Source organism: Trachymyrmex cornetzi, unplaced genomic scaffold (assembly GCF_001594075.2).
Source record: "Trachymyrmex cornetzi isolate Tcor2-1 unplaced genomic scaffold, Tcor1.1 scaffold67, whole genome shotgun sequence".
NCBI lineage: Eukaryota > Metazoa > Arthropoda > Insecta > Hymenoptera > Formicidae > Trachymyrmex > Trachymyrmex cornetzi.
In genome coordinates this window covers 1,073,890-1,101,029 of record NW_017299992.1, presented here as the reverse complement: position 1 = coordinate 1,101,029, position 27,140 = coordinate 1,073,890, and the positions used below count along the sequence as shown (strand labels likewise).

The window sequence follows — 27,140 nt, the reverse complement described above, 5'->3', positions numbered from 1 at the left end:
TATGTACATACATATGTATGTATATATAAATTATGTAATAAAATATTTAATTATATATTAATTAATTATACAAAATGTCCCATTTTAACGTCGTAAACAAATATCTTGAAAAATGTGCAAAATACTGAAAAACGTTTCAGATAAAAGTTGTTGGTATGCAAAGTATATGTTTATATATTAGTAAAAAGTTATGTAATTCACAATTACATGCAAAAAAGCGCTTGAGAAGGCGCAAATAACGAAATTAATTTTTGAAAAGAAAAACAATTTTTCAAGGTTTATATGAAAGTTATCGCCATTTTTTAATGGACTTATATGATTTTTTATTTACATAATACGGTTCCTCTAACTATAGATCATTGGAGCCCAGAGTCCCTTAATCTATATATAATATATATTTACCTTATAATTTTATAAAAGTAACTTGGATCACTTTATTTGCTTCTTGAATATTTTTTTTTACGAAAAAGAGGAAAACATATACTTAGGTCATATTAGGTACTCGCGTGCTCAATATGATCTAAATACTACTTTTTTTTAATCTTTACTGCACTCAAGTAAATACTTGTGAATGTTTTATAATTTTTTTTTAAAGTTCAGAAATATTTTTTCTTTTAAAACTATCAATTTTCAATTTTAGGCTCATATTATCAGCAAAAAATTAGAAAAATATCACAATATTTAGATAGACCATATAAAGTCTGGTTATATCAATTTCACACGCACATCCAAGGAGGGAACGAGTTTAAAAAATTTTATAAACAATAATAATTCCACTTGCTCGAAGTTGTGTGTGTGTGTGTGTGTGTGTGTATGTGTGTTGTGTATGAAATCGCAAAGTTAAAAAGTATTAAGTAATGCTGTTCGCAAGAAGTTTCCCACACGAATCAATGGCTAAACCACGAGGAGTCGCACACGAGGCATAACGTATAACTAGCTATCGACACCGAAAAAATCTTTCAGAGAAGACGATTTTAACAGTTTGATTCGATGATTTATCTCGAGATCAGTTAAATTTTTATTATTTGATAAGTATCATTTTATCGATAAGTAAATTTAGTACACAGACTAAAAGCAAATATATACGTACGGAATTACAACATACTAATTCAAATAGTATCTTTTTACACACTTCAGACTGTTCATAATAAATAACGAAATACTTCGTACTTCAAAATAATAATGTTATAAATATTTGAATAAGATGATGATAAAACAGACAACGAAATAGTTTTAAAAAGAAATTCACTTAAAAGAAAAAGTATTAAAACAATGACACATTTTATTAAATTATTACGAATCGGAAAACTTAAATATTTACGAAAGCTATAGCATCTACACATAACGTCTATGCATAGAAATGCTTTAACGTTGCTTGATAGTGTCTGTGTAAGTTTTAAGATTGAAATTACGTTATATAAAATACACATTTTTGTCAAGTATGCAGTAAACAATTAAAATATTTACAATAATAAAATCAGAAATGTATAAAGATGCTGTTTATTACTACAGTTATAGAACTAGAATAATTCGAAAAAAATCTCAATATGCTCGATAAAATTAATATACTATAATTGCTCATACCCTTTGGTATATCTTTTAAATTATATGCATAGGGAGTTCTCGCTTAAGTTAAATTATAAAATCGAATTAAATTGTAAAACTAATTTTCCTCGAAAACCGCGGACGAACTCTCACAACAATATTCGTATAAATTGCAAAAGTGACTCTGTAGGAAAATCGATAAAAGTTTCCTTTTAACAAGCCAGGACAACATAACAATGGTATATTCGTAAACTTACGAGAGAACTAATTCCGAGTGCAAACACGCGACAACTGTTACTCAGCTAGCTTTTCTGTTAGCTCCTGCAATCTACCAGTATAGATATGGATGGCAATATTATCCCACTCAATTTAAACACAGAATATGATATTTGACAACGACATTAATCATAACTCCGAATATATTTTTTTTATAAAAATTAAAAATACCTTTTCGAAAAGAACTTCTAATAACGAGATAAAAACTATTTTTAATGTACGTAATCTTATCACAACTTTACACAATAAAAAACAATATTAAAACTAGATTAATAATTTCGATTTTTCTTCTTCAAACTAAATAAGATTGACTTGAGACAAAAGTAACGCATACAAATTTAAGTCTACATATTCTTAGAACAAATCTTTATCTAATGTTACAACACACGATGCTGCTGCCGCCACAACATTTGGCACGAAACCAGGATTATTGTATTCTAGATTTGAGAATTTTTTCCACTTAAAATATTTCTTTGTTAACAATAAATATAAATCTTATTTTATGATAGATAAAAGAATAGTAGCACTGGATCCGGAAATCTTTTCTATAGATGTAGCAATGAACTATGTACTCTCTAATGTAATGAATTTATCATTTATCCAACATCATGACACTATTAAGCATTAAAAATTTACGTTGCAACAATGTTCGATCACGTCAGTCAAGTATTATGCACAATTATTTTTATATCGTCTCGTTTATCATTTTTCCATTTTCTTATTACTATAAAAAAAGTATCTTTGATAGACATTACATATTCTACAGTCTATAAGCTATACAACTATCTCTTACTCTTATCAAAGTTAATAAAAATTATATTTAAATGAGATGGATATATATGGAGTTTTGAGTTTTTGTAATGTTTGATGACAAACATGCAACACGAGTTGTGACGTGCTTCGTACTGCACTATAATTTCGAAGTAACTTGTACTATATACTTTTCAGCTGTACGTCAAGGGCACAAGAAGTTCATGAACGAATAGCGACGGTCGATTAGCACGTAATGAATTCATTATTTCACATTGTTGTAAGTAGCGTATTGGTGTCTATTAGAACGCCGGCATGTCATTAAGACTAAAAAGCCGTTAGATCGATTTGTTGTTTGACTTTAGCCAAGGCCGATATGAACTTGGTATGTCAATCCGAGACCGACAAACATCATTTGTAGATGAATTTTTCAATTTCAATGGTGAAACAAGGTTCTAGGACGTGCTTTAGTATATGTGTGCTGATATATGTGCTGTATGTTCCATCATCTTATTACGTAGATACAGTTCTATATTGGAAGAGAATTAAGCCCCAGCCAATAGACTGAAAACACTTTAAAGTATCTATTTCTAACTTCCTCCGTCTTCTCACGTATGCGAAATCGAATATCAAGAACGTGCACTAGGATGCTAATGCCTGAGGGATGTCGACTGTATAATATCAGTCAATATCGATCAATATCGATATGTTTGTTGCGTTGTTACGTTTCCTAAGCAGATGTACGGCAATCTGCATAAGCTATGAGCAAGAAGCCTCGTGTTTAATCGAGATAATCCATTTCATACGGCTCGTATTGCTGTAATGTATAGGATGCACAACATGCGATATCAAAGATAGAACATCTCGCTTGAAAAGCACGAGCTACTCGCGCTTTTATAATTATCTTCTTATTGCGAAACGGACAGATCACGCGTTAATCTTTATTCGAAATAAATAAGAGATAAAAATTTAATTCATTTCCATAAAAATTTAACGTGTAATAAACGTGATAAAATTAATTCGGATATTGTCTCGCTTTCTTTACTGCCCACCCGATTCTATCTGGAAATCAATGCCATCAAAAATAACAAAAAGATAAGATAACTGTAAGTCACTGATAACTGTAAATTTATCTTATTAGCATTGAAAAAGCCTGCATTAATTGCATAATTAATTGTAACTTTAGTTGAAAATGAACAAATCAGAATATTTTGATAAACCTATTAAAAATAATGATACGAAACGGCTTTAAGATTAAATCCAATTAATTGATGGTGAAGACAGTCAGTCTTTTTGTTAACATATGTATATTTCAAGAAGATTGGTTTCTAGAAGTTTCGATTATTGAGTTTAAATATATTGACTGTGATTAACACTATTGTTACTTTCTGACTGGTACAATACTTCTAATTTTCATAAGATTTTACGATGAACTTGACCAGATATATCTTCCTGTTAAATGTTAAGTGCGATCTTGATGAACATCATGTTATCCAGAACAATTGGTTAATCCATTGTAAGTGGATCATGATCTCTGAGAAGCACTCGACGATATGAATATATGCATTGGACAACTTTAACCACGTACTTTATATGACAACGCTAATTATAATGTTAGAAATTAGGGTTTATCTGAAGATGACTCAATATAAGAGTCGAAACATGTAATAATTAAATTGGGTTTTTTGTATGTATGAATTTTTATTATTAATAATTGTATACACGGTCGTTTATTTCTTTCTTTTTTTTATATAATTTGGCTCTAATTTGCCTTCTTTATTATACATTTTTATCCAATTAATTGAGTAAGAAGCATATAAGCCAACGCTGATTATTATTTACGAGTAATGTCTTCATAAATTTATTTAGGTCGAAACAATAAAGATCGAAACGTTTATTTATATATTAGTCATGTAACAAATAAATTTATGAAGACATTACTCGTAAATAATAATCGGCGTTGGCTTATATGCTCCTTACTCAATTAATTAAATCTATTAAAATTTCAATTGAAATAACTAGAATTTTGATTAATATGATCAGAATTTTTTACTTCATTAATTTTCAACCAGAAATTCGTCTCAATGGTCTTATTCGATAATGCGATTGATCCCTTTTTTTGATAAAGTATGGCGAATAATACTCGTCGTTCGAGAGTTCGATTTATATAGGATTATAACTAATCGCAGTTGCGGTAACGTGGTTTCGGGATAATTCATCTTCCTCACTTGACCTCATTTACAGAGATTAGCAAGTAATTAGGCGACTTGTAGGCGATTAGGCCAGAAGTGCCGTGCGGCTTGCATACGCGGTCAGTTCACGCTCTAATATTCGTAGAGCAAAATGGTAATTCTACTTTCGCGCAACCAAATCATTTCAACTGGCGAGGAACGATCGCGAAAACACGCGAGTGCGATTTCGTTATCGTTGAGTTCCAATTATACGTACGTATCGTAATTAGAAGTCGGATTAGTTTTCGTGGGGCGGAGGCTTAATCAGAAGCTGATTAAACACACGGCATGTTACGCCCCGGTTCAAGATGGATTTTACAATAATACAGCTATCCACATTGCCACTATCACCAGAGTAAACGGAATACTACGCACACAAGAAACTGATTGTCTTGATCCTTGAATCATTAGTTTCGGAGTCGGTGTTATCGATCCCGTGAGTTCATGCACTGACACATATTACGCCGGTGTTAACACTTGAAAATCAAATCGATAAGCTCTTTTGGAATTTTCTCACGTAAGTTTGGCTGCAGACGTCTTGCGATGTAAGTGACAAAATTACTTCATAAAGATATAAAGGTTTTCCCCCTGAGCTTTCTTTAATTTCATATACAGAAATATTAATTTCTAGCTTGTAATGCTAGTCCAAAAGTAAAGTTCTATATTTAAAATTCATTAACAAATAATAAACATACATATTTCTTTTTATCAACTTGTTACTTTATTTTTGTTTAAAATATACGTAATATAATATCGCATATTTTACTTTCGTAAAATTTATAATTAACAATAAATTTTTTTATCTGTAAGTAAACAGAAAAAATTTATTATACGAAGAAAGCAGAGGGGAAAATTGATTGTTAAATTTTGAATATAAGATTTGTTTTTTATTCCTGTGCACTAATTTACCCTAGAACTCTCTTTCACCAAATACCAAACATATATCTATTTCACTTTAAGTTCGAAAAATGTATACTAATTCAGCTACAGAAAACAATTATTAAAAGAAATAAAAAATGAAAGTAATAAAATTGGCTAACAATAAATTTTGCAACATGACTGACTATCGAACAAATTTGTAAAGAGATTTTTTTCTTTTATGCTATTATATATTTTATATATATTAGTACTGCAAAATTTACACATATTCATTTCTCATTGTGTTCTGTAAAATATTCACAAAATAATAGAGATCGAGAACACGAAGAAGCATTTGCACGCGCAAATCGTGCGTAAAAACGGAGGATTCACGTGCGATCATTCGTAGTACACCCTTTAATACGCACCCTTAGGTTGCCGACCCGGAGGCATGTTAGATCAGTCGAGAAAAATTATGCCCCGTTCATCCACGTACGCGAGAAAAAAATTGCACATTACCGACAACAACAACATCGACGCCGACGACGACAACGATGAATTTTCCATACTCGTCTGAATCGTTTGAAACTAGGTGATGACGCACACCCTTCATCTCTTCACCCTTCATCCACATTCGTTGCCAAACAACCCGGCACCAGAACGGCGGCTACCAGGAGCGGCATAAGAAACAAGAAAATCCGAAAATGCTTTTTGTATTATTTTTTTATGATAGAAACCATTGCTTTTCGACGTAGAACGATCAAAGAGGTGGATCTAATTCTTCAAAAAAGATTCTTTAATTTCTACAGAAACGGTTCCACTTTAAAAAGACAATTTCATTATTTTTGTTTTAGATAATTTTAGATCAAGGAAGTAATGTGAGAAAAAAAAGTTTTAGATGAATGTTATTTCACCTTGAACAGGGAAATGAATTCGTTCCAACTTTACAAAGTAAACTTTAAAAATGTTTCTAAAAGAAATATGTTGCAGCTTTCCGTGTGGTTGATTGAAAATACGAACTTTAATTTCAATTTTCGTTTGTATATGTATGTGTGTGTCCTAGGTCGTGTCGTAAATAAAGAAGAACTCGACGAAACATATACGACATATAAGAATAAGAACTGTTGTGCAAAATATTTGCACAACTATAATTTAAAATGATTACCCAAGTAAAAATACCAAAACGATCTCCTTTTTAAAAATAATATTTAAAAAATACCGTAAAATTAATAATCCATCTAATAATTATTTGGGTGTAACAAGTAGCAGTCCTTAAATTAAAATACGATAATATCAGATAATCGCTTTGAACTTCAATCGTACTCAACTCATTGATTAAAAAAATGACAGGTATTAATTATAAGGCGAATTTATATTACTTATAGATATCTCAATAAGTTATTATTTAGCTGACCCTTCTTGAATCAATGTCACGCGAGTATATATACTATCGCGACAATACTTCATTTCATGTGACATACAAAAAGGCTTTTAATATATATCTACGACAAAGCGTGCTAGCGTTGATCCCTTCAAAGGGCAACCGTACGCGAAAGCACAACGTTGAACCGAAATTTTCGCGGCAACCCCTTGAAAAATTGAATTTTCGAGCGAAAAGTTTGGAGGAAAAAATTCCTCGGGTGCGTCCCCATGATTTATTCATAGTGCTCTAAAGTTCTAATGCCACGCGTAAACTCGCACGAAGTGTGTTCTCTTTCCAATATACGCGAAAAAGGAAATTGAATACACGTGTCGACTTTCCCTGAATGCGTGATCTAAGAAACGCCCCACAAATATCGAAATTCTTAGCATGTCATAGACTTTGAACTCGATTAAAAACCTTTTCACTTTGTTCTTTTTTAGTATTACGGATCTGCTTTACAGAAAGGATGGTTTGATTAAAGCATATAAAAATTTGGATATATATAGATCTAAAAACAATTTTGTTGAATCATCAAAATAATGTAGGACGCTCAAACTGATTGTTAGAATGTCAAAACTTTTTGCAGCATTGCTTGAAATTGCTACGTAATTATTTATTATACATATAATAATAATAGATTATACGTATAATAGATGGTCCAACAAAATAATTTTCAGATATAGCTAAATTTTTAGATACTTCAACAAAATCGTTCATTTCGTAGTGATATATCTTAATAATTAAAATCGTATTATGCAACAATAAACTGTATTAGAACAATTAGTTGATTTTTTCATTATTAAATTTTTTTTATTATTTAAGAATCTTGAAGATATTTCTTTTGAATTTAGAAAATATATTGTATGCGTTAGAAACCTACGCTGTTATTATTTGTTAACACATTCTATGAGGAATCTTATCTTTACGCGAAAGAAAAACGTGCCTTATCGAATCGAAGTAACTGCACAGAAATGATGGGATTTATATATATATATATATAACAGAATAATAAATATTAGAATAATTAATACTTATATATTAATTATTGATTATTTTAAAATATCATTCTAAAATATAAGTATAATCATTATAATATATGTATAAGAAATGAATATAATAGTAAATATTAACATTCATTCTAATTTCTTTTTAATAATTTTGTATATTTTATATAATTGAAAAAAATAGTTCTTATATAATAATGTATATCTAATAGTTATTTTAGGTAAATTGTATGATAATTTTCCTGTGAAAGAATCCAAATTAAATTTGTTCACGAAAAGAACGATTTTGTTGAAGTTCATGAAAATTCAGCTATATACAGATCTAAAAATAATTTTGTTAGACTATTAAAATAATTATGCAGTACATTCAAGTTGTTTGCTAAAATGTCAAAAGTTTTTATAGTATTATTTGTCGCGTTCGAGTTTCCTACACAATTATTTTAATAGCAAAATTATTTTTAAATCTGTTTACTAGAGTCTACTCGGAACTACTTTTTTGCCTCCGGCTGAAACCGAAAACAAATATACGATTTTTATTCAATTTCGGTTAAAACCCCGAAACTGAAATTTTTGAATAAATCTTACAAACGTCATATGATTTTCAAAAAATTATTGAAAATCGGTGTAAAATTTATATATTCTTTTAAAAATCAAATGTTATTAATATCTTATTAAATTATAAAGAATTTCCTATAAATTATAAGGAATTTCATGCATAAGACAATTTGACGAATAAAAAAAGATAAAGAAGGAAGAGACAGCGCCGGCATAGTTTACAGCAATTGACGCCGATCAGTCGATGATAACCTTATTGAAAAATTCACGTCACAAAATTACATAACGAAATCATGTAATTAAGAAAAATAAATCATATAACGAATTGTTCCAAACCAGTACGTTATTTTTTAAATTACGTAATTGGAAAAGTCACATAATGCTTTCTTTTCTTCTATTTCTATCATTCAATTCTTTAAAATTCGATAAATATAAAATCACATAATGGATGGAATTAGTTTTAATATCATTGATTTAAAGTCTGAAATTACATAATTTGAAAAAAATCACGTACTGATTTGGAACAATCCGATACGTGATTTACTTAATTACGTGATTACATCTTTTCTTATTTTACGTCTTAATTACATGATTTCGTTATGTAACTATGACGTGATTTTTTTCAGTAAGGAATATAGTTTTTCGAATACTCGCCAGCGCGAAGCAATTTATACAGTTTCGGTTTACTTACCGAAATCTCCTCTTAATTTCAATCGAAACTGAAATCAAAACAAAACTCCGATTTTTTTATCGAAACTGACCGAAACTGAAACCAAAATTTTGGTCGAACTCTATTAACTACCTAAATTTTTAGATACTTCAAAAATAATTCTTTTTGTATTAAAGTGGTTGTTTCCGAGGCAATATCTGCGCGTTAATAGCAAATTCGATTTGATGTACTCAGCGAATATTGGTGCACATTAAAGCCGTCGTACAGATTGACGTAAAAACGTGCGTTTAATATAGAAATAAATTAAACCGCCAAATCTTCAATACATTTTATTGTATTATTAGGAAAAATGTGTATTTCACAATTGGAAATATTTGCATTTAATTTTTACACCCAAACAAAATCCGTACATAACGGTTTTAACATGCAACAGTGCGCACTAGTGCGTCTAACCGAATTCGCTGGAAAACACCGCTCTGTACATATAAAATTAATTTTCCGTGTGTTTGCCTGTTGTGATATCAAGCGAAAAGGGCAGGAACAGGCTATAACTAGGTAAGCGGGAGCCCAGCGTATACGCGTATATATACCTTGGTCAAACAACTCAGAACACCCTGTGTATACGATATTATTGATTTTCAAGTCATCCTAGATAATTGTTTTCTTTCGCAACAAACCTTGTGCAATTTATACAAAAGTAGCACGTGCTCGTCAGGAACCAGCACACGTTGTGGAGTATCGCGCAAGTCGGATCGTTATGGAAAAAACACACGTGTATTTTTTCATCGCGCGGGCACAAAGTCTCGCATTCTCATTCATTTAGCGTGTCATTTAGCACCGAACGCGTGGTCGACCGGTCCTAATTACTTATTGTTTGTTCAATAGAGAGATCGCCGATACATCGTGCGATCGAAAGCCCGTAACTTTCGTTTGAAAAATATACGCGCACCAAAAATGACGTGAAAACATTTCCGTGCGTTATAAGTATTTAAATTCGAGAAAAACGGAAACCGTTTATTAGCGCATATATGAAGTGATTAATTAAATCTTCGATCGGCAAGAATAATCTGAACAAAATTTCTGACTACATAATTCGTCGCCGTTTATTTCCGTTTTCCACCAATGCAAATTAACTTTGATTCAACTTACCTTTCATCATTTTTCAATTTTTAACACTAGAAAAAAATAAAAAATAAGTTGAAGTGAGATCAAAGTTAATTATTGATGGAAAACGGCATTAATCTTTTTTTTTTCATATGTCAAACGATAAAGAATTAATAATTAATTCCAAGTTAACAAACAAGTGCTGATTCACCTTTCTTTTTTTTCTAATTCATAAAACTAGATAAAGATGAAAAACAAGTTCAACCGAGATTAAAGTTAATCTGTTATCTTGATGGAAATAAATATTAATAAATTTTTTTTTCATATCAAATAATAAACAACTAACAATTCCATCCGTATTAATAGAACTTATCAGACAGATCTTGATGACAAGTTAATTGGAGTTCGATCGAAATCACTCCTAAAGTAACAGCACACGATTAAATATTAATACAGATTAATAATCAATATTAATAATTAACCTTTACTTCTCGAAAATAGAACGATGAAAAGTAAAAAAAAAACAGTAATCGAAGAGGAAAAGCGTCGACTTCAAAAAGCCGAAAGTATACCACCGCCAAAAGGACACCCACATTCTTTACTTGAAGTAAGTGGAAGGGTTCGCTCCAATCGTCTCCGTTTCACTCAAAATAGATACGTTTTCCGGTTTAGGTATACTTCAACTTGAACAGCTCGGCACGATCTAAAAGCGGCATTCCAAGAGCAACATCCCGAGGATAACGGGTAACATATACGAACGGAGATGTCGCTCTGCGTGAAATGAAATTCCTATGTTCCGAGAAAGGGGAAAAAAGAAAGGCAGGTACGTCGTGTGCGACGGTAAAAGAAAAGAAAAGGAAAAAAAACCCACCGGAGAGACACGCGGAGGTATCCCTAACCGCCTTAACGACGTTTCCGTCCGAAAGCACGCGCGGGGTTCCGGCCGGAATTCACGCCACCGGCACGCGCGAAAATTTCGCCGGGGAGGGATTTATCGGCGCCGACCGTCGACGGCGAAGGCCGCGGACGCCCGGCACGGGGAGGGGAAAGAAAAACCTCGTCGAGGACGCGCGGCGATCGCGGGGCGCGAGTCCACGAGGACGGCGAAAAGGGGCAACGAAGGGGGGGAAAGGCAGGGGCGAAAGAGAGGAAAGAAAGAAAGAAAAAAAAAAGAACCGATGACAGGAATGTACTTACGAGTGTCATGTGGTGAGAAACCGCCGGAGCTCATTAATACCCGCTGCGACGGCAGGAACCGCGCCACGCACATCCGGAACCCGGTTCAGCCGTGGCCGAAAACACACGGCGCGGAACGTCGAACGACGCGACACGAACTCGCCGACGGCTTTGAGGTTATATACCGGAGAGAGAGTGTGAGTCGGAATAGATGCGGGGGTGGGGGGAGAGGGAGAGAAATAGCACGAGGGTGGGAGGGAGGGAGGGAGAGAGTGAACGAAAGAGAGAGGGGAGGGAGTGTTTCTTCAATCACCTGGTCGCACACATCGACGACGTAACGCGCCCAACTCGCCACCGCCGCGCGGCTCGTTCGCTCTCTCTCCCTCTCCCTTTCTTTTTCCTTCTCGATACACGTAGATGTATAGGTATATGTACGTGCCGATTATTCGCGAAAACCGACGCAACGTCTCTCTCGACTAGCCGCATGCTCGACCTGGCGACTACTCAGCGGTTGGCTTTCTTTTTTTTTCCTGGCACCCCGCATCTTTCTTCGTCGCGACGCGTGTCGGCGTGTCCCCCATCACTCGACGAAGCACGTCAAGCACGAAGCAGATGTACTTGATCAGCGGTTTAACGCGACCGCGGAGCGGCAGGCGGCAGCATGTGCGGAAGAAACTTCCTAGGCGCGCCGAAGATCGGTGGAATGGAAATCGAGGAGAACGTGGAGATTGTGGAGAACGACCGCTGGCGAGGGCGACGAACGGTGAACGCGAGACGCCACCTAAGTCCAATTCTGCTTCGTGAAATCTTTTAGCGAGTTGTATGATTTTTTTTTACCGTCAACGAGACACTGCGAAATATGCTCCTTCGATATATAATTATGTAATCCTTTGGGGCGACTTTGGCGATCAAGTTTAATTAAACTTTGACTAGTGAGTACGATTAATTAAACTTTGATCGAAGTCGTCTCACCGAGAATCGATCCAATCAATGTCATGTCTGTGGTAAAATTGTTAACTGTATGTATTTTATTGCCATATATTAATCCAATCTTTCTTTTCATATATATATAAAAAAAGACACTAAATTTTAATTTTAACACTTGTTTGAATATTTCTAAGTAAATATTTACTAAATGCAGACGTATATTTATTAAGAACTATTAATTTCACACTTAATTATCATTTTTTATTTAATATTAAATATTTATTTACTGCAAGTAATAGCGAATTCGGTTAATTGCACTGTGCTAGATTAATACATATTTGAAACTGTTAGAACTAAATTGCAAGGTTAAATATGTAAAGATTTATAAATATTTTAAATAATTAGCTATTCAATAATGGTATATTGTCACGTTATTTAACAGAATATACATGTGTATTATTTTATTGGTTGATTACAGGCCACTGTATTTAAATACTTTATATAAAGTAGCACATTTAATATATACCAATGCAGAGTAGTAATGCAAGTGATCGAATTTATCATATACGTTTACTTAGAATACTATTTTTTTTTAATATAAATTTGTACATATTGAATTAATTAAAAAAAAATATGTATTAATATTTAATAAATTTTGTTACTGTATCATATTACGAAAAGTGATTTTTATTAATTTTATCTGCATTAATAAAATATTATTAATTATCGATTAAACGAACTGAGGTTTGGTCAAACTTTAGTTAATTTTATTGATTGTAAGGATCGCGAGATTCTATACTTTCTATTTAGGTACATATTATAAAAAAGCTGAAATGCTTATCATTTTTTTAAATATCTTTGTATTTAAAAAAAGATAAAGTAGAATTATTATATTAATAAGTATAAGATTTCTGAAATAATATAAAAGAATATCATGAAACGAGATGAAAATTACAAAAATGACCAAATTTATTAAATGTTGTCCAATAAAATTATGAATATTTTAAATAAATATAGATGTAATAATTGTTAATCAAAATAATAAGACACACAAGGAGCATAAGAGTCATTATTATATTTATATTTATTTAGATAATAATTATAATTTCATTGTCAACACGTACATGGTAAATTTGCTCACTCTTTTGTCATTTTCAAATAAAAGCTTCAAATTGAAACGTAGCACCTTATTACGATGCGAATTTGTCTTTTAATTATCATTTTATACATAGTTATTCGAATTAAAAAAATACACGGAATTCTGTTTTATTCAATCGAGTTGTCAAGTTCAATTTGCACAGACCTTCGTACTTCAAATGCATTTGTTTTTGGGAAAAGTATTCCTACGTTCTTTGTCTCATTATTATATTTATAAATATTGTAATAAATTCGCACACTTTTGGGAGCTTTCCAGCAAAAGACACAAATTGAAACAAGAGTTATGTCCTTGTTCAATAATCAGTAAGAAACAAAGACGGAATGACACTTGTGTCGATTTGTGCCTCTGCTGAAGAGCCCTTTGTAATTTTCACCTCGTTTCAAAACGGACAATCGACCGACGCGACGCGACGCGACGGTTCGAAATTGGCGCCGTGCGCGGTTGGATGATGGCTCGTGCATGAATTGAATGGAGGCGAGATGAACCGAAGCGTCCGTGGCGTCCGGAACGACCGACCGCCGCTCCTACGGCGCGCGGCTCAGAGCGCATGCCCCGGGGGGTTTATTATCTTCTTTCTGTTCAAGTGCCATTTCGTTGCATGCAGTGCAGTCTATAAAACAGAATGCGTTCTCCGCGGGTCTCGAGTTTCCTATCACTTATCGTCATTCGTAGCGTATAAACATAACAGCACGCGGTCATTAGCTCTCGATTCATATTGTTTACGTATTCGTCTGGCACATGGGAGGGCGGCCGGAGCACGGCTGAAAATCGCGTCGAACCCGCTTCGTGTGAGACGACGAGCACGTATCGCCGTTCGTGGCGTTCCCTCGAGGCGTCGTGATTACGGATATCGGGACGGGACTCACCTCGGACTTCGCGGACGCGCAAAAATGTCATCGAGCTACGCGGACGGGTTATCGCCGTACGAAAACAAAGGAGTGCTCGGACTGGAAGAGGTAAAAAAAATATTCGGCGGGATGAGATATTTTTTATTTTTTTATTTTTTTCCTCTCTTTTTTCCCGAAGTTTTCGGCGACGCGCGGTAAACGCGATGGCGTTTTGCTCCACGTCGCCAATTTCTCGCGGAGTCGAGTGACGCTCTACTTTTTTTTTTCTTCCATTGTTTTCTTTTTCCTTCGTTTTTTTTCTTTATTCCTTTTTGCTTGCAGAGATACGACAGCGTCGAGACTCTTCGTCTGAAATGTGGACTCCTGGCCGACTGGATACATGGCGCGCGTCACGTCGTGGTCCACACCGGAGCCGGTATCAGCACTGCGGCGGGTATTCCCGATTTTCGGTGATTATCGCATTGTCATTTCTCAAGATTGTGAATTTCACACCTGTCCATACCTGAGTTCACTCCTGTATCTCCATTTTCCTATTCGCTTCCACCAAAGACTGCGATTTGATGTACCCTGGAAAGGAAGACGCAGAAGAATTTTTTTAAATTAAAGGAATATGAGATGATAAACATATTGAACAATGCTAAGTCGTTACGTATTTTTTATAAAAGAGGCTCTTTCTCATACCAAAATATTCTAACTTTTAAAGAGATACTTACATAAACATACATATGTATTTTTAATTTGTCTTTATAACTGAAAATTCAAATCTAATATATATACAAAATTTAAAAAAATTAAGGAATTTAAATATGCAAGCAAATTTATAGTTATTTATAAATTGAGCAAATAGAGAACTCCATAATTGGAATACATATTTATTTATATCGCCAATTTGAGCGACATTCTTTTTTTGTACTAGGGGTACAAATGGTGTATGGACATTGGAACAAAAAGGTTTAAAACCTGCCATGAGCATCTCTTTTGATGAAGCAATCCCTACAAAGACCCATATGGCATTGAAAAAATTAATAGAAACCAGTAAGTGTTGGCAAAGTAAATTGTAAAAGAATATCAAAGTTTTCTCTTTATAAACACTTTCTTTTTCTATTTTTCTACACGATGTTTTCTTTCTTTTTTTTTTTTTAGAAAAAGTAAAGTTCATTATAAGTCAGAATATAGATGGACTACATCTACGATCAGGAGTACAGAGGCAATATCTTGCTGAGCTGCATGGAAATATGTTTACAGAGCAGTGTGACAAATGTGGCAGGTTTGTACACATACATAAAAATATAATTTCAAATATAAAGAAACAATGAAAAAACATAAATTATTTAGATTTAATTAATATATTTAATTCCGCTAAAACAAATTCAGCCCAATAAACAATAAATAGAAAAAATGAGTTCAATTATTATAGCAATGTTAGTTTTTTTGTAATAAGAATATTAAAAGTAGTAAAAATATAAATTATTTTCCAGACAATTTATTCGAAATTTTGCGACCAAAAGCGTAGGGAAAAAATCCTTAGATACTGTATGCAGATCGGAACAAATAGGAGGGCGCCCTTGCCGTGGCCGAATGCACGATACCATTCTCGATTGGGAGCATAATTTGCCAGACAGCGACTTGACACTGTCTGACCTTCACTCCAGGTAAGTGACTGTAATATTATGTATCAGCATTCAGAGTAGCAGAAATTATAATAAAATACGAAGCTATTATGCGTGCAAACTTTAACATTCGTACGTCAAGAATTGTATTAAATTGTGAATGTAATAGCACACATGGTTTTAGTACGGCTTGCGGAATGTCTCAGGTTTTGTAATAAAAATTCTTGAAAATACTTATCTAAAATAGCGCATATCATACATCTTGATATTCAATATAATGTTTACACTGATGTTTTTTTAGTGTCGCCGACTTAAGTATATGTCTGGGAACGACGTTACAAATTATTCCAAGTGGTAATCTGCCTTTATATACAAAAAAATACGGAGGCCGTCTCGTTATATGTAATCTGCAACCAACAAAACACGTAGGATTATTACACGGCATAAATTTGTAAAAAGGTATTAAGTATTCCATCACTGAGATAAAAATGTATACTTGTAGGATAAAAAAGCTGATTTAATTATCAATGGCAACGTCGACGAGGTAATGATAGCTGTCATGAATAAATTGGGATTTGAAATTTCGGAATATGAAAGCGGTATGGATCCAACACGAAATTCCGATACAACGGCTAAAGAAATGGACTGGACGATCCCAACCAGCAGAGTAAAGGAGATGAATGTGCTGTACAAAAAGGTGTGCAAGCCGATGCGAAGAAAACGAAAAACGTTTATGTATGAGAGGGAGAGAACAGATACCAAAAAGGAAACTAAAGCCAGAAAGCAGGCATTTACAGTTAAGCAAGAAATCAAAACAGAAGCTAATATAACCACATCGGGTGAAATGTATAAGACCGAGAATGATCATGTGGCTGACAACTCCGTTAAGATAGAAGAAAATGCAAAAGATGTTGAAAAGTGTAGATATTCGATGGAAGACGCAACGGAGCATAATACTGATCTGAAAATGAATCAAACGGTGTAGCAAGTTTTAATGAAGTAATAATTTTTCATTCTAATATTTCGATTATTCTCAGTGTACGCTAACAGTTGCTTATGAGTGCATATTTAATGATGTTTATTGTCCGTATGAAATATGCGATAGATTTGCTGATGTTCTCAATAGGTATTTGAAGCATACTCGCTGCACATTTAGTATTAAATGTGGCTCTCCGTCTTTCCCTCTCTCTCCCTTACCTTCCTTCTCTTCCTCTCTTATTTTTCTATTTTGTTTTTGTTTGTAAAGAAATATATTTCTTTGAAATGAATATATTGACGATAATATATTATAGAATATATTACATAATATATTATATAATATATTAATTTATAATATATTACGAATATATTATAAATTAATATATTTACATATACATATATTTATTTGTTTTTATTCAAATTTATATTCAGAAAGCAACAACAGATACTTTTCTCGTTTGTAATGAGAATATTACTTTTATATAATTTTCTAAGCACGTATAATAATTGTTGATTGTGGACATAAAACATTTAACATTAAATGTGCAATAAGATTACGGGCTCATAATATTGTTTTCAGGACATGTCACTTATGACAAAGACAATGGAAATGTTCCGATAGTTGTATATATCATTAGTATCTACAAAGTTCTGTTTGCGTATTGCATCTGCTTGTTACAACTAGCTTATATATTTACACATATGCGTATTAGATATTGCGACGAGAAATTCGATATAGAGAGATTAAATCTCTCGACAAGCAACGTGTTCCAGATTTCTCGTGCATAATATAATACTTTTTCCACTATAGATTATATTAATAAGATTTTTCGATAAATAAGATCTTCCTAGAAGACATTTCGCCAGTAAGAACTTCCATAAGCTTTTTTTAATTGAGAATAGCTAAATTCGAAGTAGTTGCTTGATCGTAATAATAAGAATAATACATATATATGAGAGCCTAGTATATGAATAATTTATGCCCATAAATGGTTGAAAATTATATCTCCAACAGATTTTTATATTATCTATTAAAGAACTAGAGATCGTTATATATATAATTTTCCTCTATCTTCCATTCCTTTCATGGATATCGTTGATTCTGCAATTTTTAGCAAGAAATACATGTATCTTCCATAGAATACATGTAAAAGAAGCGTGTATGTCCATTAAGATTATTTTGAACGTCAGGGCTGGAATAAAATATAAACCATCAAGAAAGAGACAAAATATAAACAAAAAGGTCTTTTTAGTATGACGTGTTACATGTGATTGGATCATAAAAAAATTATGAATCCAACATCGTTTCTACTGGCGACATTTCCTGTGTGACTTCCTAAATAATTGCTTTCCTACATAGATTATTCTGGGTCCCGTTAATCATCCTCGATGTTCAGGTATGTTCGCCTTATGAAAATTGACAGCGCATACGGGACCGATTTGCGCGTCATATAATTATAATACAAAGCACATGTTTGTATAAGTAAGCTTAGTAAGCTAATAGCACTATTTGCTACAAGCTGATGTTAGATTGTCCGATAAATTCAGATGTTGAATTTTTAACAGAGTGCGCCTTTTTCCATATAGTGTTGAAGGGAATGTTGAAAGTAAAAGTTTTAACAATATCTCGCAGTTAGTACGCTAAACGATTTTTCGCGCGTAGAATATACAAGCTGCCACGTGTAGAGTGCATTCGATAGAATGCGATATAGCGAATCATGTAATATTTATATGTACATAGTGATGTTTGCTTCATTTATCGTAACACATGATTTTATTTAAGTAATTATTATTATTCGCCAGATATAATATTCGAAAATAAAAAGTACATCTATGAAAACGATAAAAGATAATGTAATCTTTTCCAATTACCTCACTCCATGAAAATCACTAAGTTATGTTATAACATTTAATTTGATATAAAAATGATAGAATATCACAGATTATATATCTTTCAATTTTATATATACTTATACATAAAATATATATACAAAATAAAAAAGGGATTCCCCCATTTATAAGTTTATATTATAGTGCTTCTCTCTCTTTATAATATTCATATTACAGCAGAATATTACGAGCATACCATTATATAAAAATGAACATTTCCCTAGAGGGCATTTGAGTTGAAAATGTCTCTAGATTTAGATGAATTTTATAATTATAAAATTTGTTGTGGTAACACGACACAAATATGATACATTCTTATAGGGATATCTCGCAAATATCGATAACAAATTGAAAAATATTTATTACTAGTAGTACTATCGATATTCTTTATCTTTTCGAGGAATAATCGAGCCTTAATGTTATGAGAAAAAACCGATTTTTATATCAGAAAGAACAATAAAGTATCAACATAAGAAAAACATTCCTTTTATTAAATAACAAAAATAATTATAATTTTTTCCGTAATTGTTATAATTATCATTATTTAAGGAACATTTAGATACACATTTTATTATTATAAGCAATTGATAATGTACATGGTATTCCAAGTTTTAACAGTCAAACTGCGTCAGTATGTTCTAAAATAAGAAAAAAATGTTAGAAATTTAATTTCATAGAAGCTTTATTAAGAATCAAGAGTTACAACAAAAAAATATACATGTTAAATCTGGTAATATTGGTGGTTAAAGGTTTGCATCAAACAATCAGCTAATTATATTCACATGCTTTGAAATAAATTAGAAAAATAAAAAATATTTTCTTTTAAACAGTACTTTCTCAATCCATACTCCATGGAATTAATATTGTTCAGATGCGAAATAACATTTTGAAATGAGACATTGATAAAATCAGATACTATTAATTCTCTGCAGCTGGCGCCAAAATCTGAAACAGTTACTGTTGCTAGGTCTTAAAATTCATTTATTTTATGTTAATTAAAAGATACTAATTAATTTTAAAGAACCAATAATGACAATTCGTATAAAAAGAATATCGATCTCGAGTATATTTTAATCAATCAAAGTATAAAGGTGCCTATAAGACCTAATACCGGTTATTAGTTATGTCTAATAAATTTATCAGTTAGACATAAATTGTAGATATTTCGATCGCCAATTTGGATTATTAGCAATTAATACAAATGTTTAATATTTACGAAAATTCATCATATAAATAACATAAACATCATAATTTAAAATTATATAAATGGATTAATGCCGATTTATTTGATGTTGTTTCTGTCTTTATGTATCCAAGAGCTCGTTCATTTTTAATTGCCAAATTAAATGACAAACGCTTGGAATAACCTGTGTGGTGACATCATATTGCATGTGATCTCGAGCGTGCGATCTAATGCGACACCAGATTATTCCAAGCGTTTGTCATTTAATTTGGCAATTAAAATAAATGAGATACATAAAGATACATAAAAATATATACATACTTTTGGACACATAAAGACATATAAAAACACATAAAAACAGAAACATAATCAAATGAACCAGCATTAATCCGTTTATATAATTTTAAATTATGATGTTCATGTTATTTATATGACGAATACTTTTCTTAAGTATGAAACATTTATATTGATAAGGATCCAAATTGATGATCGAAACGTCTACAATTTAGGTTTAATTAATAAATTTATTATACATGACTAATAACCAGTGTTGGCTCTTATAGGCACCTTTATACTTTGATTTATTCTTCAAAGCCTTTGCTATTCATTGTATATTTTAATAAGAATAATCTAATTTAATGTAATATAAACAAAATAGAATTGTTTAATTCTGACAGAAATTTGTTATAACTGAATATAGGGATATATACTTCAATATCCGCTTCGAAGAATTAATAATCAGAGCAAATTTTTTTAATTCGTGGTACCTTTTATTTATTTATTTTTTTTTATAAAGCTTCTGTGGACCTATCTTTAAATAATATTTATTTCTCATGTTTATGTGTACACACAGAAAAATATCTACTGCGTTCAAATATTAATTATTCATTTAAAATATTTCAAAAATTCACGATATTCGCAAATCTGTTATAAGTTCGTCACAAACATAAAATTTATTAAAATATGTTTTGAATCCTAATAAGTTCGTACTTCCATCAAGATTATTAAATTAAAATAAATTCGATTGTGTGTTTAATTATTATACAAAGTCGTTGATAAAATTTTATAATATTAAAAAAAAATAAATTTTTATTTGAGTGCATAATAATGAGTTTTTTCTCAAATTTGTATAATAAATATATTTTAAGACTGTTATTTAAAAAAAATAAACTAAGCAACAGGCAGGGATCCGGACTGAACTGAAAAAGAAACCTAAAACTTTTATACCTTTTTTTTTAGAAGAACCGAAACCGAAACTGACATAAAACCGTAACACTTATTTGATGTTTTATAACAGAACCGAACTGAAAAACATCTTTGGTCCAGGTCCCTATTGAGCAATCACTTTCTTAGCAGAATGATATATTTTTCTGTGTGTAAAATACATTGATCCAGTTTGGTCGTTAAAATCTGAGACATCCTGTATAACTGTATAAAATAATATTACTATATAAATTTTTTAAATGATTTTTTTAACATTGTTAATTGTAAAGTCTCTCATTGTACATTTTATCTCGTATATATAAATTTTTGTTTAAAATTGCATGTGATTAATTTAAGTAAGGGGTATAAAGACATCATAAAAAAAAAAATGTCTTATTAACAAAGCGTACCTGATTATCCCGACCTATTTGCCTGGTTTAGCGTTATCTTTATCGCTTTCATTTCTAAATATTTCTTTTCTCAAGTGTACGCAACCATCACTCGAATCGCATTCGTCTTCTCCCACCCATATTGCATTGCAGGCTGCAGGGATTCCTGAGAGAGCCATTATGCTCTTCGGGACTCTCCCTCTATCCTCAGAATCGTCAGTCACTTTGTGTTGGAAAGACGTATTTATTGCGCGTGTAACGAATCGACACCACGTAGTTTAAATCCAACTGGGTATTGGTGCCTACGTCGCGATTAACACTTAATTAAGAGTGCTAACTAGGCACAAGCTTCAAGAGCATCGGACAAATGGAGAATAAGAAAACCACAAAGAAGACTGCCACCAGTGTCGCGGTCGCGATCGGTCAGTATATGATTATCAGTCAGTATATGATTATTGCAGTTCTGTGTATAGATTTATGTTTAACAAAGAAATTAAACGAGAAACTTGTGTATGTGTGTGCGTATTATCTTGGTACGGTTTGTGTGTAAATGCAACAATCGGAACATCGGTAATTTCGAGGTATTTACGTAATTATTAGTATTGCTACTGTTATGCAATTACGAATAGCCAAATACTTATGAATTGAATGCAAAATATGTTTTCTGTAAAATATTCTCTATGATGTATCACTTAACTATACGTCTCCTAATCGCGATACGCAGTTGCATCATCCTTTACGCACATATCTTTCGAAGAATAGATACATATATAGATGTATAATGTGCATTGGTAGAAAAGTGATACGTAAGTAAGAAATTAGTACTTTTTAGGTAATGAAAAGAAAATTTTTAGGATCAATTTTCTTTCGGTGTTTTTACTTGTCACTTTTTTGTCTTAATTTCTATGCAGCGATTATTTAAATTAAAAAGTATTTTTTTAAATATGTACATACATATAGTGATATACCGCACAATAACGTTATAATATTTCTTTATAATTATACTGATTCTATAATGAGTTGATAGTCGATAGTCCTAAGTCTTATCAGTGAAGTTGAATAGTCAACTTGTATGATTGTTGATTAACCAACTTCACCAAGACTAATGGCTGTTCTACAATGTGCTTTTTGTTTTCTGTTTCTTGCTGTTTGTCTCTTGCCTTCTTGATCAAAAAGACAAGAGACAAACAGAGACAAACAGCAAGAAACAGGAAACAAGAAGCACATTGTAGAACAGCCGTAAGACTTTCGATTATAGACTCATTGTAGAATCAGCATACAATTAAAATATTTAAAAAATAGTTTCTCTACACTTACATGAGATTGTATGTATATAATTCTTCATCGTAACAAATATCGATTTAATTATTAATTCCTGTATATCTAATATATAAAATAATACAAATAAATAAAATACAATTACTAATACAATTTAGAAATTTATTAATGTAATAGTGTCAGATATTCAATGTTTTCTTAGTTTTTATTACATATTATTTGTCTTTCTTTTGACATCTAAATTTCACAGTTTTATTTACTGATATCATAAAAACGCTGAATTATTTATATTGAATGCATTTTGTCGAAACAGGAAATGAGATAATTTTAAAAATAAATACTCTCGTGTATATCTAACGAAGCTGCAATACTTTGAAGATACGAACTCTCTTAAATTCGCAGAAAATCATAACGTTTTAATAATTGTAAGTATCTGTCTTCGCATGTTCGAATATTTATCATGATCATCAATTCTTCTCCATAACGTCCCGACTGCTCTATAGTACTATAATTTTTATCGCGAATGAAAGATTCCAGAACGCGCGCGTGTCGGCTAACATCAATCAATGTTGACATTCTGTAATGCCAATCGATGGCCGTATCAGACGCACAGCTTTATGTTTTACGCACGTTTAATCTACTTTCAACTGATGCATTTTTTTGCTCAGCACAACCGATTCCTTTACATCCCTCCAGGATACAAAGTATGGAATTATTCAAAATTGATTCCAATTAGAATTATTCAATTGTTCCCTAGATTTCTATTGTGTTTTTTTAGGGAAAAAAAGCATTAATTCCAATCGGAATCCATTCCAACTTGTATCGTGATAGGTGCCCTGTAACATCAGATTTGCAATAAATCGAACTCATTATTGATAAATTACTTACAACGTTGTATATATGTACATTTCGTAATTTATTCGTTATAATTATTTCTAATTCTACGGAAAATTATTAATAGGTTATCTTTTTGTAAAAAATAATGCGAATAAAAAATTTAATGTATAAAATAATAATAGTTTTTGATGTTATTTATTTTAAATGTTATGACATATGTAGGTTTCATATTTATATTTTGCAGATCAGGGGAATTACAATGTAACTTCGGTGTTATACGGACAGGCTGATAAGTATCAAATTATTGTTTATTCTGAAGTAATGGTTCCGTTAATAGTATACATAAATACAACGTCTCTCAGAATAATTATTTTGAAATGAATAGATTAGGAAAGATTAATACAATTGATTAATTTTAAAATATAAATGGTGATTGATCTATTATGTGCATATTAACCCTTATTGTACCATCTACAATATGGTGCCTCATCCATACCATCAAGGGTCACTTCAAATCTCTTTGTTTTTTCACCTCTTCAAAATAATTCAAAAAATCTCTAAAAATTCACCAACATACTTTCAACTTTCTAGAATAAATATTAACTCTTTATTTTGGAAAATAATAAACTGTACTATAATTTATAATTAACGAAAGACTCAAAGAAACTTGCACGAGCAGGAATCGCTCGGTCACTAGTTATCCATATTAGTACGGTAAGGGTTAAGCTGGAAACACAATAGACACAAGCAACAGGCAACAGGGAATAATAAGACGTCCAACCAGAGCTCTGGGATATATCGAACTTATAAAGCTCTGATTGGAAGGCTCGTTATTCCCTGTTACCTGGGCCTATTGCCTGTGTCCATTGTGTTTCCAGCTTTAAAATTAACAAAATAAAGTTTAGTGATAATTTTTTCGATCAGTCATATATCCGTCTTCAATGATTTTTAGAATAATCGGAAATCGATATGTAATCGAGTGATATCATTATATTGCCCCTATAATCGCAATTGTTGGACGATCTACCTATATCTAATATCGCACTTGAGATACCATTCTTTGTCAAGGTTACAATAAATATCGATTGAATTATCTTGGTTTTTTTCCTCATCAATTTAATGTCAAATAACATAAATATCACAAAGTGTACACAATGACACATAATGCTCAATAAGCATTTCTTGAATCGACAGCAGAATATAAGGTTCATATATAAAGAACTTAATATCTCTCTTTCTAATCGCGCTAAGAGAATCATATATCACTTTATGACCGATTCGTATTTCTTTTTTATCAGCATTTCTTTTGTATCAGATTTAATTATAACTTAGTTGATTCGTCGGTCCTCGTTATAACGACGATATCGATATCATATTTAAATCTATCAATTCTTAAACATTTTTTAGCACTTTACTAATATTTGTTATTTATTTTTAGATATCTCATAATTTTTAAATTTAGCTTTCAATCTTTGTTCTTTCTCTAGTCTCAACGTTTACTAGATGTTATACTTGAAAAATTTAATTTTTATGAAACGTCAGTGTTCTAGTGAAATTTATGTGGCATTGTTTTTAGTAGATCTAACAATTAACATTTTTCCGTTATCAAACTATTTGATAAGCTTTGTATTAAAATTCTGCTTTACAGTTACAATTTTTTTCGCTTATAAGATACTGTATTTATTAATGATCGCAATTTTGTTCATTATTATAAAATCGCAAATCTTTATCGCGCGCGTGGTATCCTAGTTTTATAATATTTAATGTAATAATGTTAACTCCGCAGACTCGGACAACCAATATGCAGCCTCCTATTTAAAAACCGGCGCCACACGCGGTATGGTTTACCAAGTGAAGCTTTTAACATGGATCGCATGGAAGTTGATGTGCCAAAAGGATGTCAGGATTAGTAATTGGTGGTTGGCTACGGAAGTACGGAACGCGCTTGGTTTTCACGACCTTGTTTTGAAATATGCGATTAATGATATAAAGGGGGACGGAAGCATCTCCGACAAAAAATATGTGTATCGTTTCATGCAAATCAAGCACAAGAGGTCCTTGACAAAAAACTCCAATATCACTAGGTGCCATTTATTATCTCAGAATAAATTGCATCGTCAGGGCAGTCTGATCTATCTATTCAAAGCCTACATAAATTTGCTTGATCACTTTAAGGAGATCACGCCCGATCAAATCCTGGACCTAACGATTTTTACAAACATGAACATTGAAGCGTTTAATTTCTTAGTACCAGTAGATAATGATGGACTCTATGGTTTCGAGGGAAAGGGCAAGAGATATCGTATTGACATAAACGCATTGAAAAAGGTGCCCAGAATAATGGTATGTCTATACAATATCAAAGAGGATGACGATATTATAATTGGCTTTCTGAGAAAATTGGTGTTCATGGTGTGCCAGCCCTCCGAGCACGAGTTGGAAGAACTGATCGTTGCAGATATGGGCGAGACCTTTAACACGCCACAAATCTTCTACGATAACTTGTACAAGAATATGATCAACTGGTTTCTTATTTATGATGCCGGCAAAGCACCATATCTCACCAAAGACCTCGTAAAGAAGCATCTGAAAAAGACTGAAGCTGTAATGAAGGAAGTGAAGAATACCGAAATATTTGTCGATTGTCCAGTTTTGAACTTGTCAGATGAATTAAAATTGTTATCTTTGTAAAGAGATACAATTTTCACTTAGTAAGCTTTCATTTCTTTTGGACAAAATAAAGTACAGTGCCTTACTTTTTCGATTTATTAAAAAAAAGCGCTCAAAAAATATTTTTTTTATGACTTACGCGTTGTATTGTTTTGCATGTGATATAAGTTTTAAATTTTACACTAGAAAGATTATGTTATTTTAGTAAAATGATGTATACAAGAGATTTTTAGGTATAATATCTACTTATAATGTCAAGATTTAAGTTTTTTTTTTTTTTTTCAAAATGCATGGGCTACAGATATACAGTATCGCGTACTGGCATATCATAAAACAATAAGGCCCAATTTCATTAATGTAAGATTAACGACAACCTCGATTTACTCTTTTTAGAATTAGAACAAGACAAAAATTAAATTGAACCGAGATTAAGATTCTATCATCAGTATCTAATAATATATAAAAATTCTATCATCGATATCTAATTCTTTGAATTAGTAGAAGATAAAAAGAGAACTGAACCGAGATTAAAGTTAATCTTAGATTGATGGAACTGAATCGACTTCAGAAAATATT

At 31.9% G+C, this 27,140-nt stretch overlaps 3 protein-coding genes across 5 annotated transcripts in view; 2 read left to right on the top strand and 1 right to left on the bottom strand.

Annotated features, from left to right (window-relative positions):
* LOC108767382 (beta-1,3-galactosyltransferase 5) overlaps window positions 1-12,599 on the bottom strand; it is a 15,633-nt gene extending 3,034 nt beyond the window's left edge. Inside the window, exon 1 of one of the 3 annotated variants that reach the window (XM_018517248.1) lies at window positions 11,614-12,599. The gene's annotated coding sequence lies outside the window, so the exon portion shown is untranslated. Of the gene's footprint in view, window positions 1-6,088; window positions 6,273-11,009; window positions 11,025-11,613 lie in introns of those variants that run through there. The other 2 variants (XM_018517250.1, XM_018517249.1) reach the window with 2 other exon arrangements.
* Window positions 12,600-14,251: 1,652 nt separating this feature from the next.
* Window positions 14,252-17,343, top strand: Sirt6 (sirtuin 6). Its single transcript, XM_018517247.1, has 7 exons — window positions 14,252-14,634; window positions 14,848-14,975; window positions 15,443-15,561; window positions 15,670-15,793; window positions 16,005-16,178; window positions 16,438-16,561; window positions 16,639-17,343. Exons 1-7 carry the CDS (start codon window positions 14,569-14,571, stop codon window positions 17,119-17,121), a joined length of 1,218 nt encoding a protein of 405 aa, XP_018372749.1. The 5' UTR covers window positions 14,252-14,568; the 3' UTR covers window positions 17,122-17,343.
* Window positions 17,344-21,951: 4,608 nt separating this feature from the next.
* LOC108767265 (uncharacterized) lies at window positions 21,952-26,985 on the top strand. Its single transcript, XM_018517018.1, has 2 exons — window positions 21,952-22,201; window positions 25,681-26,985. The coding sequence occupies exons 1-2, from the start codon at window positions 22,147-22,149 to the stop codon at window positions 26,583-26,585; spliced, it is 960 nt and encodes a 319-aa protein (XP_018372520.1). The 5' UTR covers window positions 21,952-22,146; the 3' UTR covers window positions 26,586-26,985.
* The last annotated feature ends 155 nt before the right edge of the window (window positions 26,986-27,140 follow it).

Excerpts from the sequence above, each read along its gene's own strand:
- Sirt6 (XM_018517247.1), top strand. The coding sequence starts at position 14,569 with ATGTCATCGAGCTACGCGGACGGGTTATCGCCGTACGAAAACAAAGGA. Across the intron at positions 15,794-16,004 it reads CAGTGTGACAAATGTGGCAG|ACAATTTATTCGAAATTTTG; the intron begins GTTTGTACACAT and ends ATTATTTTCCAG. Across the intron at positions 16,562-16,638 it reads ATCTGCAACCAACAAAACAC|GATAAAAAAGCTGATTTAAT; the intron begins GTAGGATTATTA and ends GTATACTTGTAG.
- LOC108767265 (XM_018517018.1), top strand. The coding sequence starts at position 22,147 with ATGGAGAATAAGAAAACCACAAAGAAGACTGCCACCAGTGTCGCGGTC. Across the intron at positions 22,202-25,680 it reads CAGTGTCGCGGTCGCGATCG|ACTCGGACAACCAATATGCA; the intron begins GTCAGTATATGA and ends TTAACTCCGCAG.